Below are 19,869 nucleotides of genomic sequence, written 5' to 3'. Positions count from 1 at the left end.
TTCCTCGTTAAAAATTCTTATCAAGGACCTTACTCGTTAATTTATGTAAACCATAGGGACTAGATTTGCGTTTAACATATTTAATAATAATTAAAAAATAATAATATGAAAATAATTGATATGATTAATAATTATTGTAAATAACTAATAAATAACATTAATGTATAATTAAAATTCATAATACAATTTCCTACAATCCTTTAAACTCCTTGTTAATATATGATCCAAAACTTTTTTATTCGCATTACGGTGGTTTTGGTGGACTTGAGACCTTGAACATGTGTGTTCATCATGCAATTTTCGTACCTGAAACATACTGATACCATCGATGAAGACAACCATTAAACACCAATCACAGTCCGAAGCAGAGTGACACACCACCTTTGTACGATGTTTGGTTGATTTATTAACCTTGATATAAAAGTTTTCATAAACGAATTTTAATCCCAATGCGAACTTCAGTGCTTCATTCGAGTCAAAAGTTTGGAGAACTTTAACATGAGATTTAGGCTAGTAGGAAATGTTTCTCTGTCTAGTTTTGATAACAGGGATTAGGCAAGGTGTTGGGTCGGGCATACCCCAAAAACTATTCCTTACCGGTTGTATTTCTTCAACATTGGAGTTATCGTCTTCGGGTATATTCAAAATTTCTGCAGCAACAGAAACATCTTCAGCCATATCTACCTCCCACAAAGTTTTTGACTGTTCTGGAGACCGGTATAGAGACTGGATCAAGTACGGGTTGGGAGACTATCTCGGATACATGTTCAAATCTTGAACCAAATAACTGTCATAATCAACAATATTTTTGGTTCAAAATATGAATTTCCACCAACACTACCGGGGAAGAAAGTGCTTAGATTTCCACCAACATCACCACTGCCACCACTGGGGAAGAAATTGCTTGGATTTCCACCACTACCATCATCGGGGTAAAAAGTGTGTGGACTGCACCACTACCGTTGGGGAAGAGAGTGCTTAGATTTTCACCGCTAACACCACCGGGGTAAAAAGTGTTTGGACAGCTGGGTAAACTTTGATGGATTACGACACTTGATGGATTTCCACCATAACCAATATCGTCGACCACAAAGAGTGTCAACATTTTCGGTAAACTTTGATAAATGGTGTTATGGAACATTAACATATCGTCGTAATCGCTTAACTGATATAATATTTGTAAGGAATTCGTTTTATAAAATAAAATGAAAGGACTACGTAAACTTAACTTTTTCGTAATATATTTAACCAAACCAGAATGCGTTATTGGCGAAGGCAAACGTAATACGTGTACGGGGGAGCTTAACGGAAGGTACTCTAAGACATCATTTATCTCCTGTAATGAACCGTCATTTCGAAAATACACCAAAACATCATCACTTTGACGTGATTTCATATTTGTGTTTAAGGGTGATGGTTTGTGATGGTAGATTTTTGTAATGGGTAGGATTGTGATGGTTTATTATGTTTAAGAGTTAAGACTATGAAAGTAGAAGATATGAGAATAAAAATGAAAAATAAGGTGTGAAAAATAATCAAAGAGGAGTTTGGTATTTATTATTAAACTTGTTGCACTAAAAGACAAAATAAGATTAAACCCAAAAATAACATGGATCGCCCCGGGGGTAGATCCGGTGAGGTAGGTGGCGATCCCGGCTATCGAAACAAATAGATATTGGTTTCTTAAAGTAGATACATATGAACCCCACCAAATTAATTTTATATTATTTTTTTTTGTACTTTTTGGTCAACTTTCAAAAGGATCGCCCCCATGGTCAAAGCATGCCCCGGGGGCGATCCATATGGTTTTTTTTTGGTAATTCTCGTAAAAAATGGCTATTTCGTTAATAAATCAAATATATTCTGGTCATTTTCATGATTTTTCCTAATGAAAAATAGTTTAAAAATATATTATTATAATAAGTAAAATTGAAAATAATACTACAGTAAAAAAATTATGAAAATAATTAATGGCAAAATGCATAACAATAACAATCTACTTTCATAATTTTTTTTTATTATAGCATTATATTTTCAGTTTTTCTTATAAAACAATGTACTTTCAAACTATTTTTTATTAGGACATTGTACTTTGAGAAATTACCCATTATAGCATTGAGTAATATTTTGATTTAAATTTACCCATTATACCAGGTTTTCATGCCACCTCATTATCCACGTAGGTTGTCCACATGTACTATAATGATAAGACTTTCTTATTACAACATTGTACTTTTAAAATTATTTTATTATAGTATCTATTAGTTCTTATTAAACAATATACTTTTAATTTTAATATTTATATATTTTACATGTTATTTAATAAATATATTAAATGAATTAAAAAAATCTAAATTATTCATTAATATTCCAATATTAATAAAACTAAGAGAAGACAATTTATCTCGTTAATATTTAAAAAAATATGTGTTTTTTGAAAAAAAAAAATAAGAATTGTTTCTTTTTACCAAAAAAATATTATCTTTTAAAGAATATATTATATTTGTTCCAAAACTTTTACTTGACGTATAAATATATTAAATTAATTAGATTTTTTGAATTATTTATTAATATAACAATTTAAAAAAATTGTAGATCATAATTTATTTCGTTAATATTTTAGAAAGAACTTTAAAAGATATGTATTTTTTTAACAACATAAAATAAAAAGTGTTACTTTTTTACAAAAAAATTGCATCTCGAAAATAATGTATCATATTTATTTAAAAAATATTTTACTTTAGAATATTTAATTTGCATGCAACTTAATAAGAAAAAGTCAAAAAAATTAAATGTTTTTTTAAATCATAGCAATGAAAAATGAAAATCACTAATAATAATTTGAAATATGTTTTTATTTTTAATTTAGTTAAGTCATCAAAATGATGTGTCATCTACATCACTTCATTAAAATCATACAAACAAAAAAAGTCAAGAGGTTAACCGGTTTAAAAAGTAACATGTTATCTATTGCTATAATAAGTAGATTTTTTAAAGTGCAATGTTTTAATAAAAAATAATTTGAAAATACATTGTTATAATAAAAAAATAAAATAAAATATTATAATAAAAAAATTATAAAAATAAGTTGTTATTTTATGGGTTTAACCGTAATTAAACACAGGAAAAAAAAAATTAGTCTGTCCATTACGCTGCTGTCTCCATCGCCAACCTTGACCGACCGCTGTTCGGCCGTTCCTCCGGCCTCCGGCCGTCGTTGCTTCGGCCACGAAACACTGACGATCGCCACACGCTCTTCTTCCTCTATCAGGTTATTTTGAAATCCATTTCTTCTACTGCAGTCTCTTCGAGTTCGGTTTCTTCTACTGTAAAATCTTCAAATTTGATAGTTTGATTTCTCCCTAGTTGGTGCTTCGATTTATTTGCTTCAATTTACTCTTTTTTGTTTGATTTGTTTTCCACCAATATTTTGCTTATTTGCTAGAAATTAGAGTGAAAGAAGGGATTCGATTTCTATTTTTTTGATTTCGGGTTTTTGTTGATCTCGGTGAGGCAAAGGATGCTTATGTGCTAGACAACTTGATTTTGATTTTGATTTTGATTTTGTTAAATACTAGATAGAGGTTGCTTAGGATGCTTATTTGCTAGACAACATGATTTTGATTTCTTCATTTATTTCGCAAAAAAATGGAAAGATCTCATGAAAGAAAAGGCTCAACATCCGGGTTCAATAATGCTTGTGTAACTATGGTTTGTGCATTCGAATTTGTGATGATTTTTTGAATGCTTGTGTAATTTGTGCCGTTGAAAAAGGACTTGATAATGTTACAAATGAGAATGTAATGACTCGCTTTCAAAAGACGGAAACTTGTATAAAACAATTGTAAATGTAATTTATTTTTTATTTTTAATGATGTGGTACTTGTTAGGTACATGTCCCCAACCAATGAATTTTTTTCCATGACTGGTTAAGGTATCTATTAATGTCTACAAGTAGGTCTAGAGTAAGTTCCATTAAGATCTTCTAGAATGTACAACATGCAAATTGGACATGGATTACTTAGATGTTGCACTTCTCCGCGGTTTTGGCATAGGAACTATCCACATCCTTGTCTCCCACCACAGTCACTATTGTAAGTAGTGACATCATAGAGTAAATGTCTTGCCTTCATATCCCAACATGGTTTTGTTTTATTAGAATAAACCAAATCAAATCAAACAAACCCAATATATTCGACAACAGGTAAGGTTTGGGACGGGTATACCCTTGCATCAAGAGTCAGAGGTTGTGCCCTAGAAGACCCCGGACTTGCAAAAAAGTTAAATGAATACAATACTATAGGCCACATATTTGCCAAAAAAAAGGAATACTTTGTTTTATTAGAATAATAGCTGCAATTTTGTCATGTGATAAATCTATTATGAAATCAGTCTAGGTAGGATTTCATCTATGTTGGCCCACGGTCCACTATCAAAAGGAATATGTTATTGACATTCTTGCAGAAACTGCTTATGCTTGCGTTCAAAAGACTAGTTCCTAATGGTTCCCAACATCAAGCTTTATCCACGTGGAACATCTTGACAATCCACAAAGATATAAGAGGTAAATGGGAAAACTATGGTATCTCATAGTCACTAGCATAGATATTGCATGCTTAGTGAGTTTGATGAGCCAGGACATGTCTTCTCCATGTACCAGTCATTTGGATGTTGATTTGCATACTGTTAGATTTTTGATGGGCGCTCTTGCAATGGTCTCCTTTACACTTATCGGGGACATACTTGGATTACTAGCATTGAGATGCTAGTCATGCAGGGTGTCCACATGGTTGGAGGTCTACCATAACATATTGTGTTTCAGTTGTAGGGGACTTATTTCATGGAAAAACAAGAAGCAATATATAGCTTTTTAATCTATACCCGAGTTTGAATATCAAGCCATAGCTCAAATCATGTGTGAAGTGACTTTGGTTGTCGTTCAATAGAGTTGGGAGATTCATCAAATGGTTTGATAGGAGATGCATTGTGATAATGAACTTGCCATGCATATCTCCAAGGATCAAAACTTTTATGAATGCACAAAGCGTATTGAAGTTGACTGTCACTTTGTTTGTGAAAAGACTGTGTGCTTCTTGTGGACCTCCAACTATTGAGCTAGTTTGGTTTTACGCTAGAGATTAGGTTGCTAATATTCTTGTAAAACCTATTGGGGGATTTTAGAATTGTCTAATTTGTGACAAACTGTGCAAGTTCAATACTATGCTCCAACTTAAGAACGAGTACTAAAAGAATAGGGCTAATTTTGTTAATTTATAATTATATAATGTAATTCGTCCAACTATGGCATCTTCTATGCCGCCCATGGCCCATCGTCGTACTTAATTTATTCTTCTTTTTCTTAATGATAATATATACATCTTTTGAGATTTATTATTTACATATTTCACCACTAAGAAGCGGTGTGTACTTAATTTCTCTGCCCATGTTTTGTAGTAGTATATAGTTTCTTGTCCATTAAGTTTGAGGATATTCATTGGGTTTTGGAATTTATTTGCATATATGATACCACTGAATTTTATCTGACCACTAAAGTTTAATCGAGGCAAATGCATTTTATGTTCTACAATTGCATATCTTATTATAGCATGATAGAATCTTAGATGGAATATGGTGTAATCTTCACATTACCAATTAAGGTAAGTCTGTCATATTGTACTTTCAAATCTCAAGTTGTAATTTGGGTTATATATGTGAGGTTGATGAAGTTTAATTCTTAATAATTTTCCTGAATATGATTTATGTTATGCAAACGTTATCGCTTTGTTTCTATTTTGGTTGGTTAGATAAGTATATATCTTATTGGTGAACAAATTAAGAATCTTCTTGTTGCTTTTATGATTGTTTCAGTTTATTTGTGAGACTGTTTTGAATATTACATAGTAAACCGCACTTTAACTGAGTTGAACGCCAGGCTCTTGTAAAATCTTTATATTCGGTTGTATTGTCTGTGAAGTTCCATTATCTGGGAGTTTGAGAGAAGATGTGCCGGAAAGGTTTTTGTCCATTGTTAGACCAGAGACACAACTTACGTACTCATGAAGAAAGAAAGGGTAGTGGTCTTTTGGGTTTTGTTTTCTCGATGAGCGTGTAAGTAGGGAAAGGCAGTTGGGTTAGTAGTGTTATAAGGTCAGTTTGCGTGAGTGGGGTATCATTTATTGTAATTTTCTAGCTTAAGCCTTGGAGACACCCAACCTCTCGAACTATTGGTATATCTGAAGTCATTTGATTTCAATCAAGCAATGATTGCAACTTGTTTTTTTTGGTTCAATTGTTCATCAATTGGTATTAGAGCGGTCGGTCCTACGCTATGCCTAGGTTGATGGCAACACAAATGGAGGAGATAGAGGAAAATTTGGGAGAGTTTTAGATGAAGGTCGGTTCTCTCGAAGAAAACATTCATTCCATGATGCAACAATTAGATACGATTTTGCGGTTAGAGGAAGAGTCTGGAAGAAGATCGACGGCTGGAGGTTATGATGAGGCAGGAGGCGGAGAGTGACGGGGCGGAACGAGAGCGCAACAGTGCTTTCTTCGCATGAGGGTCGTAGACCAGAAATGTCTATGTTTGACGGAACAGATCCGGATGGGTAGATTTTACGGGCAGAAAGGTATGACATGTTGAATACGTTGACCAATGAAGAACGTATGGAGGTGTCGGTCATCTCTTTTGACGGAGATGCTTTGCGTTGGTATCAATGGGAGAACAAAATATGTCCGATTGTGCGCTGGGAAGAAACTTAAGGGGCTGTTGCTATCTCAATTTTGTCCGAAGGCAGAGGGAACTCTCTGCGAACAGTTTTTGGCAGTAAAAGAAGCGTGACCGATTACAGGTGATTTTTTTTGTTTCTCTGGCAGCCCTATTGGATGGGATACCCGAGGAAGTATACATGGGCCAATTTGTGAATGGATTACTATGAGAGATTAGGGCAGAGGTGAGGCTGATGGCTCCTGTGGGGCTAAACAAAATGATGGGGGTAGCGCTTATAGTCGAGGAAAGGAACAAGGCGGTCAACCGTGGAAGGAGTTTTAAGACCTTGACCACAACCAACCACTTGTATGAAGGAAATTCAGAGGAGAAAGGGGGATCCCTATGTGCTAATCGGGCAAATCCTACTAGTTCCAAGGCGATTCTAGAATTCAGAAAACTAACTGATAAAGAGTTGCAACAAAAACGTAGCAAGGTCTATGCTATGGTTGTGATGAAAAATATTTCCTTGGGCATCACTGCAAAAGAAAGAGTTGAGTGTAATGGTTCTACAAGAGGCAGGGGAGTGGCCATGAGAGGAAGGAGTAGAAGCCAGTGATGGAAAGGTAGAGTTGGCAAAAATGGATAAAGAACAAAAGATGGAAGTATAGTTAAATTCAGTGGTGTGTTTTTCTACTCCGAAAACAATGAACTTGGAAGGAAGGGTGAATGGGGAAAGGGTGGTGGTGCTGGTTGATGGTGGAGCCTCTCATAACTTCATTTCATTTGGTTTGGTGAAAAGCTTGGGAATAGCGAATACCTACAGAAGCCTATAGCATATTGATCGGGGTTGGAGAAACAATGAAAGTACATGGTCTATGTAAAGGGACAAGAGTTTCCATGAAGGGAATCGAGGTACTTTGAGGATTTCTTACCTCTCAAGTTGGGGAACTCAAACATGATTTTGGGAGTGTAGTGGTTGGCAAATTTAGGAACCATGCATGTAAACTGGCAAACCAAACCATGAAGTTTCAATCGAAAGAAAACAAGTGAAGTTGAAGGGAAATACTTCATTGGAAAGCCTTTGGTACCCTTAAAAGCTGTAATCAAGACTATTAGACAAGAAGGCCTGGTTCTGTTGGTAAAATTGGGACATCTAGATTTGGAACAAGGGAAACAAGGGAATTGTGCAATAGAAATATCAAAGGGTGGTTGAGGAGTTTTTCCGGTGGCCAAAAGGGTTGCCACCTGAAAGGGGCAAGGAACATGGAATTGCATTGAAGGAGGGGGTCGAATCGATCAATGTGACGCCTTATAGATATCCAAAATACCAAAAAGATGAGATTGAGAAATTGGTTAAGGAAATGTTGGAGGGGTGTATCATTAAGCACGGTCAGAGTTTTTTCACAAGCCCGATGTTGTTGGTTAAAAAATACGGGAGTTGGCGTTTTGCTATCGATTATAGGGCTTTAAATAAGGGGACACTGCCAAACAAGTTCCCAATTCCCATTATAGATGAACTTTTGGACGAATTGTGTGGGGCAAAGTGTTTTTCAAAGCTGGATCTTAAAGCCGGGTACCATCATATTAGGATGAGGAGGAAAGATGTGCACAAGACTTTTTTTCGAACCCATGAAGGCCATTATGAATTCCTCGTAATGCCTTTTGGGTTAACAAATGCTCTAGCGGCGTAGCGACATTTCAATCATTGATGAATGAAGTCTTTTCGCGTTTCTTAAGGAAGTTTGTTCTAGTGTTATTTGACGACATTTTGGTCTACAATAAGACCGAGGAGGAGCATAGTGGGCATTTAAGAAAAGACTTCGGGCCATTGTTGCAACATAAATTTGATGTGAACAAGAAGGGTGAATTTGGAAGAACGGATTTGGGTTATTTAGGTCATATAATCTCAGCTGAAGGGGTCACTATGGACAAATCTAAGGTATAAGCAATGCGAAGTTGGCCTCAACCCCGAATCATTAATCAACTATGAGGATTCTTAGGATTATCCCACTACTATAGGAAATTTATTGCTGGTTATGGGTAGATTGCAAGTCCTCTTACCGACTTACTGACGAAGAATAATTTTTGATGGAATGAGGAAGACACAATAGCATTTGAGACACTCAAGAAAGCGCTAAAAGAAGCCCCAGTACTCACCTACCAGTTTCACACGACCATTCATCATTGATACAGATGCATCGAGAGGAGGAGTTGGTGTTGCGTTAATGCAAAATGAGCGTCCAATAACTTTTTACAGCTTGTTGGGTATGCAAGCCCAATAGGAAGCCATTTATGAAAAAGAATTAATGGCAATCATGTTTGCAGTTTTGAAATGGCGTGCTTCTTTGTTAGGAAGACGTTTCATTGTTAGGGCAGGCCAACAGAGTCTGAAATTTTTACCAGAGCAGCGGTGGTCGAGCCCCAATACTAGAAATGGCTATTCAAGTTGTTGGGGTACGATTTTGACATTGTTTATAAAGCAGGTCGGAATAATCTGGCAGCTGATGCTTTGTCTCGACGAGGTGTGGAGTGTTGAGTGATGGGAGGACCACAATGGCGTCAACGGGATGTTATTAGAGATGAGGTGAATAAAGATGAGTTGTTGGGGCAGATTAAAGAAGAGATACGATTGGGAACAAGGGAACATAAAGGGTTTGCTGTCCGGCAGGAGTTACTATGGGACAAGGATAGGTTGGTATTGTCTCCCATATCGTCCCTACTACGTGTGATTTTGGAGGGTATACGGTTCGAAATGGGGTGCTATATTACAAAGGCAGGTTAGTTATTCCAAAAACTTCGAAGTACATCCCTTCTCTGTTAAAAGAATTCCATCAGTCAGCTTCGGGGGGTCACTCCGTGTACTATCGTACATATCGCCGTTTAGCAGGGAACTTGTACTGGCCAGGAATGATTGAAAGATTCTAACAATTCGTTCGAGCTTGTGATGTCTGTCAGCGGTGTAAAGCGAGTTCGACTGCTCTGGGACGGTTGTTACAGCCTTTAGACATTCCTGATGTTATTTGGGAACATATATCAATGGATTTTATCTTGGGATTACCTAAGTCAAAAGGATTTGATGCGATTTTAGTAGTGGTGAACAGATTGTCGAAATACAGTCACTTTATTATGCTTAAACACCCGTACACTGCCAAGTCTGTGGCTGATGTTTTTGTAAGAGAGGGGGTTCGCCATCATGGAATTTCCAAGTCTATAGTCATTGATCGTGACCCGTTGTTTTTGAGCCGGTTTTGGCAAGAAAATTTTCGTTCTCAGGTTACTGAACTGCACGAGTTCAACCTATCATCCGGAATCTGATGGTCAAACGGAGGTCATTAACCGCTGTTTGGAAACATATCTGCAATGCTTTGCAGTGGATCAACCTCGTTCTTGGTTGTTATGGATCCCTTGGGCAGAATTTGGTACAACTCGACCTTTCATGAATCAACTGGAAAGTCCCCCTTTGGACTAGTGTATGGCAGGAAACCTCCAACAGTAACACAGTTCATACCGGGTGAAATCCGAGTTCAACAGGTGTTAGATGAATTACAAGATAGAGATGAAGCATTACGACAACTTCATGTTCATCTGTTACGTGCTCAAGAAATTATGAAACAGAATGCAGATAAGAAGCGAAGAGAAGTGCATTTTTCTATTGGGGAGTGGGTGTATGTGAAACTAAAGCCGTATCGACAGCTTTCTGTGTCTAGTCGAATCCATCAGAAGTTGGCAGTGCATTTTTTTGGGCCGTTTCAAATCACAGATAAGATTGGACCGGTGGCATATAAGTTGCATTTACCTCCTCCTTCAAAAGTACATCCTGTGTTTCACGTGTCATTGTTAAAGAAAGCTGTCCATGGTCCTGCTGACGCTGTTTTACCACCTGAATTGGATTTAAATACCACTGATATGATCATTCCTGCTGCTGTATTAGCATCTCGTACGGTCAAAGTTCATAATGAAGATGTGGTGCAATGGTTGATTCAACGGAGGGATAGCCCAGTGGATGAGGCAACGTGGGAAGATGCCTTATCGATCCAAAGTCAGTGTACAAGTCTTGAGGACAAGACTTTGTTGGAAGGGGGGAGTAATGATACGGATGGGGAGTTAATTAGTTCCAATGCAAACCAACCCAGGATATTAAAGGTGTATTCTAGAAGGGCAAAAAGGGGAAATGACAACAAAGGGAATGAGGCAAGTGGCTGAGGTCAGTTAGAAGAGAGAGAAGAATAAAGGGAAGGAAGATCGCATGATCATTCATTCTGTTATTTTTCATTTATGGTTGTTTGAGGCTCCAACCTTATGGTTGTGAGAGAGGGATTATCCCTGGACTTTTTGATTGTAATTTTGTTCATTCCAAGTTTTAATTCAAATCATACCTTTCTTCCTTGTCTTCTGTGTTCAATTGTTCTTTCAAGTTTCAATTTCGTATCAACCTCCATCCGTCTTGAAGTAGAAGGAGGGAGCCTCAAGCATACAATCAATAGATGAAATATTCTTGGAGAGGGATTACATGCTTGATGAGCTTCAGTTGCATTTGATTTGGGCTCAACAAAAAGATGAAACAACATGCCGACAAGCATCGAGAAGATGTTCGATTTGAAGTAGAGACAATCTTTTTGAAATTAAGGCCTTATAGACAGAAGTCTCTACGAGAACGACGGAGTGAGAAACTAGCAGCTTGTTTCTACGGTCCCATTGAGGTGTTGGAATGTGTGGGGAAGGTAGGATATCGGCTGAAATTGCCACCTATGACTAAAATTCATCCGGTTTTTCATGTTTCACAGCTGAGACGAGCTATTGGCCAGTCTAGTTCATCCGACACTATTCTTTTGCAGCTAAATGATGACTTGGAGTTAGTAGTGACACCAAAAGCGGTACTTCAGTGGCGATCCAACACCCCAGGAGAGTTGGAACTGCTAATAAAGTGGCAAGGTTTACCACTTTTTGAGGCCTCCTTGGAGAGTTTTGAGGCAGTGATGCACAAATTTCTGAATTTTTCCTTGAGGACAAGGTCAATGATGGCCGGTGGGGTATTGTTAGACCTGAGATACAATTTTTACGTACTCAAGCAGAAAGAAAGGGTTGGGGTCTTTTGGGTTTTGTATTCTCGGTAAGTGTGTAAGTGGGGAAAGGCAGCTGGGCTAGTGGGGTTATAAGGTTAGCGGGGGGGTTTTGAGTGGGGTATTGTTTATTGTAATATTCTGGCTTAAGCCTTGGAGAGACCCAGCGTCTCTAACTGCTCTTATATCTGAAATCATTCGATTTCAATCAATCAAGCAATTGCAACTTGTGTTTTTTGGTCTAATTGTTCATTATCCATCATTAATTAAACTATAACCGTTCACATTTAGGCCATCAAAGTCAAGAATGATGGTAAAAGCAAAAGAATAACAAAGATTGAAATATGATAATATGTTAAACATGGTGTTTAACGGACTACCAAGGATTGGGATGCCCATGTGCACACACATGCAAAGACTCTATATGTATGTTCTAGGTTTGCCTCCTAACACATCTTTGCTATTATCTCATCCCTTGGTTGTGCTAGAACTCGTGGTATTTATAGTGTATTAAATATATCCATGTCATCCTTTATGCTGCTTTTGTGGCATATACTTATGAAGTCTTGAGAACTAACACCTATGTAGTCTAAATAGCACTGTTGTATTCACTTTGTAATTAGTGTCATAATACTTGATATTCCCTCCGTCCCAAAATAAATGTCCAAAATGAAAAGGACACAAAGTTATAGAAATATGTAATTATTACACTTTTTAAATAACTAAATGACAGTTTTACCCTTGATAATAAAGAGAAACTTTTTCCATCTCATAATTAAGGGTAAAATGGGAATATAGAAACTTACTTTTGAAAGTAGACACCAATTTTGGGACAAACTAAACTAGAAACATGGACACTTAATTTGGGATGGAGGGAGTACAATTTTCTCTCTTACTTTCCCTCTTTAGATATTTCTTTCTCTAACCTCATCTGTTACAAGCTTTCAGTATTTCGTTAACATATTGTACCAACTACCAAGTAATAGGCATCACATGTTATGGTCCTTGTATGTGTATTGCGACAGGGTGGAGGGTGTTGGGTTGTAGGTGGAAATTTATGTTTTTGTAGTAGTAACAGGCCTTTTTTCATTAATGGCTTGTTTAAAAGACTAGCTTTGTTATGCACTCCCTTGCTTTCTCTCCCTTCTAGAACACCGTGCATGCTTACTTGTGTTTCAATTAGATTGCCTATAATACTTCTATTGCTAGGGGAAGAAGAATATCAATCTTGTCATTGCTACCCATCTTTGAAAGTATAAATATCCTCTTATCAACATTCAATAAAATACAAATAAAAGTTTGTGTTACATGTGGATTACCAATATGCTATACAAGAGGTATGCATTAGTTACGCACGAGAAACATATTACACTTGTAGCAACAATAAGGCTTCTCCTTTTGAACATGCATGAATTGGCTGGTGGCTACTTAGTAGGGTAAAACCGTAAACCTTACAAGAGAGAGGTCAGCGTGATTTGTGGTGTGATCATCCGTTTACTACCATTTTCTTGTGACCTTACAAGAACTATGTTTGAACTTAAAACTTCTGTTTGTGCAACCATGATGCAGATCATTTGCAGTGTTTCATGTACATTGATCTCTCTCACATTGAGTAGCTGGGATGTTTTTGGTGACCTTACAAGAACTAAGATACACCTTATAACTTCTGTTTGTGCAAGTGTGCAACCATAATGCAGATTGTGACCAGTGTTCCATACACATTGAGTTGCTGGGACTTGGCAAGGTGGGTTTCGTAGTTATTTTACATCTCCCTTTCACAGGGAATGGGCGCATATTTCACTGTATGATTGTGGATGGTGTTCAAAATTTGTTGATTGCATGGTTAATAGTACTCCAAACCTGTCTATTGTGCCCCCAGGTATGTGAACCCCTCATTCCACCTTGTATTATTGTATGTAATCTTGTATGCTTCATTTAGATAAACTCGGCTTTTGGAACTTGTTTTCTATGGTCTACAAAAATTGTTTGCTTAAGCAACTTTGTACAAGATGGTACATAGATCACATGGTCTTCTGTGAAAAAATATGTTAGTGTTTTTGAAATGCATACATGTTGATATATGGTTGGCAAATTTGGAGATACGTTAGTTCACTCAAATTGGTCGCCTTCACCTACAGACAAAATCTTCATGGATGTACGTATAATGTTAATTTCTCTCCTCTTTGGTTATGTTTTCAGGTTTCTACGACATGTTTTGATGCCAGTTTTGCTCATTGAAAAGCACAGATGTCTGGCCAACATGCACTCTTACTCTATACCTTCTTTTTCCACAATCATCATCTGGTGCTCAAGTTTGTTAAAAGAAATCCATTATTTGCTAGGAGTAATTGTGAATAATCTTGTTATTGAGAAAAATTGAACTACCAGTGGACGGGGTCACCGGTGGAGTTACATTTTTAGGTTATGTGGTCAAGTGACCCACATAAATTCTGCCTACAGTCATTGTTCTAGGCATAAGATATTCCAAGTCTCTTTAGTCCTACTAGCTGTGCATGTTCAATCTGATAACTTAGATGCATCATCTTAGTTCTCTGCATCTGGGGAGAATATTGGCCATGGAGGAAATCTAGACTCATCTGTCTCCTAGATTACGTATAACAAATTAAAGGGCCACTACTTTTGGCATGATCCCAATTAATTATGATGTTTCTGTGGCAAGGGAACAAATTATTATCTCAGAAGTGAGGCAATCATGTCAGCTACACTTAATTCATGGTTTAGCAAGTGGGAGATTGAAAACAACATAATTATGTGGCTCGTCAATTCAATGAATCATGGTATTGGTGAGACATTTTTTTTTATATTTAGCACCACAAAGGAGATATGGATGTAGCAAGGGAAATGTATTCCAGTTTTGAAAATACATCTGAATTATTTCAAATTGTATCTATTCTATTTGATCTCTGCCAACGTGAGCAATATGTGACTCAATACTAGTATACTACAACACTCTTGTTCATCATTGGCAACATTTGGACATATTCGAGACATTTCCATGGATGATGTTGCATTGTATAAGCAAGGTTTGGAACTAAAGGACGTCTAAGGTTCTTTTAGGCTTAAACAAGGACCTAGATTCTGTATGTGGTCGTATTCTATGGAATAAGCCCCTAACTAGCCTTTAGGAAGCCTTTGATGTACTCTACAGTGAGTAGTAGTAAATTGCAGAGATACAATCATATTCAATCCCTCAAAATCTAATGATTACAAGGGTTTCCAACTCTTCGAGAGGTTGAAGCTCTCCAGGCTCATGCCAACAAACTCACAAATCACATGCCCTTCTCCTACCCCCTCTTACCTATTTAACAGACTATTATTTACCCTTTTTATCATTTCTACAGCTGTCCCCCTTTGTAACAGAATGCCCATATTTTCTATATTGCCCTGAACCTCTTGTTTACTACTATTCCATCATTATTATGACGTTACTCTTCCTAACATACATACCAGATAGCAACCTGCCCCCCCAACTCTCACCTTGTCCTCAAGGTGGAAAGAAATGAAACATAAATTGATTCATATCTTGCTTATCTGAAAATTTCTGCTCATTGATTAGTATCAAGCTCAACATTGGTCTGTTAAGGCTCCATTGATTCCCAAGGTTCTCGAACATAACAATCCCAAACAAGTTGTTCATCATTTCAGGGAGCAATGGTGGGCACTCCGCAATAAGCTGGGAGAGGTTGACTGTAACTGATGAAGTCTGAGCCTCTGCCACGGCAATGTGGTAGAAATATGATGCACTTCAATAAATAAATGCATATGCGGACTGGGTTGAGATGCTTGCCTCGATGTCCCCCTGTGTTTGATGTCTTAGATATTGGTTACATTTGAAGGTATAAGTCCCTTCTTCTATACTCAACATGATACATGTTAAACTTCTTGGAACAAAAATATCCCATTAGTAGAAGAATAGGAACCGGAAATCCATGTTGAGCCTTATTCAAATCCAACTCAGCCTTAAATTTCAACAATGGGGTGTCAACCTCCAATCATGTGAGATGCGTCTCCAAAGAATTGACAAGTGAGGACTGAGGAGGATATAACCCATAACACAAAAGACATAGGTTCTTTTGATGGTAATGACTATTACAATTTTCCTTAAGTCAATCATCAATCCAATTAATGTAGAATATTCTCACCTTGTCAACAGAGTTCCCACATCGTCTAGGTTCTGGCTAATTTGGAACCACTTCATAAAGTACAATTGTTGCTGCATTAAGCATAGATCCATGTGCAACATAGTTGTGTCCAATAATCCAACCCACGTAAGTTGTACACGTATAATGCAGATGGCTTCTGGGGTATAGGACAAATTTTGATGTAAAGTTAAGAAGACAATACTACCTTTTTGAGAAATGTTCAGAAGGCAAGTGGTGAAGGATTTCAAGGATTAGCTAAGGATCAACTTTCTGCTGATTTATAGCAAGAGATTCAAGCCTTCTGAAGATTTGATCAATTTTCTGATGACCAAGACATCAGGTGTTCCTATTTCATAATGAAGATTGTGCACGATCAAGTTTATTAGAAAGGGACCCGACTTTGAAGATGTTCATCACAAATGGACTCTTCAGAAGGCTATCCAAATGAAGACCTCAGAAGGACTACTTTATGAGGTTATGCTTCCCTCCAGAATCTACTATAAATGCAAGTGACTCCTTTCTCACACAAGTACACGTGCATATAAAGACTTACATAAGCTGCAAATTTACTCTCAAGAACATACAGTTTTTGCAGTTCACACAGTGGATGAAACCTTGTTGGAATTGCAATCAAGTGTAGAACAATCACATAGCAGATATGGGATAGTTTTTGTTTCGATCATAATTCATCTTATCTGTCACAGGGTATAGATTATTGTTTTCAATTTCACACCAACAATTGTAATCCATATCTTTGAAGGTTATAATATACATCATATTCTAATATTCCACAGAACTTTTTCCAAAAGGTGTGTTCGCCCCCCTCTGCACATGTTTCTTGTTATATTGTCACCATTTCAGATTTAATAAAGTAACAGTAGGAATGGAAGCATGAGTGAAGGAATGGCACTAGAATCAATCACTCATTTGGAGGACAAGGAAAGAAGACATGTATTGCGTTTATGTGAGTCAGCTATGGCAGTAACTAAACAAATGAAGACTCGAGTGATTCTTGATACTGTGAGAAAGTGGGAAGTTCATCGACATAAATAAGGACTTAGACTTTGGTTCCAGCAACTTTGTGATGTGACAATCAAATTGCCCTTCATATTGCATTCAATCCTATATTTCATGAGTGGACTATACATATTGAAATTAATTGTCATTTTGTTTGAGAGAAAATTCAACAAGGTTTAATTTCTATAGTATATGTTAAGACCAGAGAACATTTAGTGGACATCTTCATGAAAGCATTAAATGGGGTTCGAGTTGGTTATCTTTGTAAGAAGTTGGGCATGATTAATATCAATGCTCCGAGAGGGGGACGGGGGCTAGCTAAAAGTAGGTACTTTGGGTTTATGTTTCTAGTACCTTTTTCATACTTGCCTAAAGTAGTATCCTAGTAGGAATATATATACATGGACATCTCTTCTCGGATAAGATACAGAAAATTTGCTTACTTCTGTACAGTAATGACGAAATGGAATCCTTTTTCAGAAAATAATATATTATCCTGAATATTATTTTGTCTTGATGACTGTAAAAATCTTGCATTCACCACCAAATGGGCTTTATTTAATCACTGATACAGTCACCTATTTGTCAGGTAATGGAGTGTTGGTGGTGATTTCTTATAATGTAACATGCGTCTCCTTTAGAAATACAAAATCAGTTTATATCCTTCACACATCTAACCAACATCATTCTACATCTATGCTTGGCTGTATCCATTTGATATTTTTTTTGTCATCTGCTATAAGTTGTAGAGAATGGCTAGAAACCACATGTTATTAAAAAATATTGAAATGGGTGTTGTCAATGAATAGGAATCAGATTTGATCCATTTGTCTCTTCTGATATGCAGCAGTCTTTCTCGTCTCTTATCTATTTGTCTTGGTCACATATCCTTTTGTGCTTTCTAGTTGATGTTTCAGTTATTATGGTCCAAATGTAATCGCTTTTGAACTGATATAGAAAGTGAACAATGGTACTTGCAAATCAATGTCAAGTAATAATCTTGAGCATGATTCATTTAGGTTTTTGCAATTTTGATTAAGCTGTTGGTTTGTGTTAATAGGTTGTCATCTCTCTTGGAAGTGGACCATGGGACCAGTTGTTTGTTGATAGCGACTCTCCAGCCTTTACTGTAGCAGTCATCAGTTGCAGCCTTTGCCAGTGGACTTGTTCCCATCTTGGCCATTCCACGGAAACCCCAAAATTCGACACTCAGGTATTGTTGTACTATATTTTGTTTTTTTAGTACATTTCTTTTGGCCAACACCAATAATCTCGACTTTCTAAATAGCTTTTGTTACTTATAATGATATCTATAATCTTTATTCTCTGGAAAATGGTTTCAGCGTAATTTGATGCTTCTCTTTATAGTAATCGCGATTGGATTATATCTAAAATAGAATAGGAACCTTGAGAACCGTCCGCAACGTGACAAGTGACATATTCATCAGAATTATGGACGTGTTATTCATCATGAATGTTGTAACTTATTAATCATGAATATGGATTTATGATGAATAGCACGTCCACAACTCATTCATATTCATCATGAATGTGTGATTCATGATGGATAACACATTCATATTCATCATGAATGTGTTATTCACGATGAATATTCATCTTGAATAGAGACACGTGGAGTGCCGTGGACGGTTCCCGGGTTCCTAATCAGTTTTGGGTTCCTAACGGAGCTTCCATCTATACTTATAATCTTTATTCCTTTTGTCTCTCTTTTTCATTTGCATCCTTATGCTGATATGTACGAGGTGCATATGTGGCATAAACTATTGCGTTTGTTGCACCATATGTTTTTGGTTCACAGTTATATTCTACCAAAATGTTACAGATTCGAGTCATAGAAACAATCTGTTTACATAATGCAACAGATAGACTGCACAAAATACTTTCCTGCCAATCATCGCAAAGATGGTAAGCCTTGGTTGCACCATGAAAGTTTAGAGTTTAGAAATGGTCCCCTACTTGTTTGCCTTTCTTGAATGAAGGTAGCGATGTTGATTACACATTAGTGCTTCAACTATGATGCTTGGATTCTTGTTGGAATTGATGTATAATTGTCTTGAAGCTCAATCGTTGGCCATATGCTTTTACAAGTGGAAATATGCTACTCATTAGATATGTCCATTTGTGCTAATTTTGTTCACCTAAAGCTAAAGAATGCTCCCTTTATGTGTATCCTTTTTCCTCCTCTGGTTTCATCTTTATGATTATTCTGTTTTATTCCTAACTTTGGAACGGCATAAGTTCTTCATGGGCAATTACTCACATTTATCGGCATTGATAAAAAGTTCTGGTTTGCCTTCATTGCATCTTTGCAATGGTTGCTACCCAATGCCCATGAAGCATTTTTTGGAATTATTCCCTTTGTCAAGAATATATCTTCTTTATCCTTTTATTGCCTCATGAAATGTTTTAATTAGCAGGAATATTAGAATTAGCCAAAGTGAGTAGAGAAATGGGTGCGCATTTTCTGTCCTTTAAAGTTTGATTTGAAAGGCATTGATCCTTGTAGTTCCATTTTTGCATCTCTTTGATCTGTTCTATTCTAGAGAATGTTTTCCACATGCATGTCTACAAACATCTACATTTGTCCATTTGCGTCTTTGTGTGTATATTATATATACAAGAGTTTGGTTCATACGATAACAATAAGCAAATAAGAGAACACGAAAACGATCAAATCATATGTGATTTTACATTAAAATTACATGTGATTCAAGCGACTTCGCGGCCAGGTCGGCCGTTCACCCTTGCGTTGCTCTGATCCGTAATCGCATGCAAAATCACATGTGATTTGACAGGTTTCTTGTTCTCTTATTTTGACCCTATTCTCATTCGATCCTCTCTCTCTCTCTCTCTTATTATATATATATATATATATATATATATAGGGAGGTTCAAATAA

The 19,869-nt window shown here is 36.7% G+C and overlaps 1 protein-coding gene across 3 annotated transcripts; it reads left to right on the top strand.

Annotated features, from left to right (window-relative positions):
• Nucleotides 1–3,185: 3,185 nt before the first annotated feature.
• LOC112514041 lies at nt 3,186–19,213 on the top strand. Of its 3 annotated transcripts, none has more exons than XM_025120338.1 (4): nt 3,186–3,271; nt 13,551–13,648; nt 18,010–18,162; nt 18,769–19,213. In XM_025120338.1, exons 2-4 carry the CDS (start codon nt 13,574–13,576, stop codon nt 18,877–18,879), a joined length of 339 nt encoding a protein of 112 aa, XP_024976106.1. In that variant the 5' UTR covers nt 3,186–3,271; nt 13,551–13,573; the 3' UTR covers nt 18,880–19,213. The 3 variants fall into 3 exon arrangements, with proteins under 3 accessions (XP_024976106.1, XP_024976107.1, XP_024976104.1); XM_025120339.1 differs by having other exon boundaries at nt 13,339–13,648; nt 18,793–19,213; XM_025120336.1 differs by having other exon boundaries at nt 13,339–13,648.
• Nucleotides 19,214–19,869: the final 656 nt, after the last annotated feature.

This window comes from Cynara cardunculus (assembly GCF_001531365.2).
Source record: "Cynara cardunculus var. scolymus isolate 2C chromosome LG 6, CcrdV1, whole genome shotgun sequence".
NCBI classification, from domain to species: domain Eukaryota; kingdom Viridiplantae; phylum Streptophyta; class Magnoliopsida; order Asterales; family Asteraceae; genus Cynara; species Cynara cardunculus.
Note: the sequence above shows the minus strand (reverse complement) of the source record. Positions and strands in the feature narration are given on the sequence as shown.

What these genes read in the sequence shown, in the direction of transcription:
- LOC112514041 (XM_025120338.1), top strand. Translation starts at nt 13,574, where the DNA reads ATGATTGTGGATGGTGTTCAAAATTTGTTGATTGCATGGTTAATAGTA. An exon ending in CCTGTCTATTGTGCCCCCAG is followed by an intron (nt 13,649 to 18,009) that starts GTATGTGAACCC and finishes TTGTGTTAATAG; the next exon opens with GTTGTCATCTCTCTTGGAAG. An exon ending in CCCCAAAATTCGACACTCAG is followed by an intron (nt 18,163 to 18,768) that starts GTATTGTTGTAC and finishes TTTGGTTCACAG; the next exon opens with TTATATTCTACCAAAATGTT.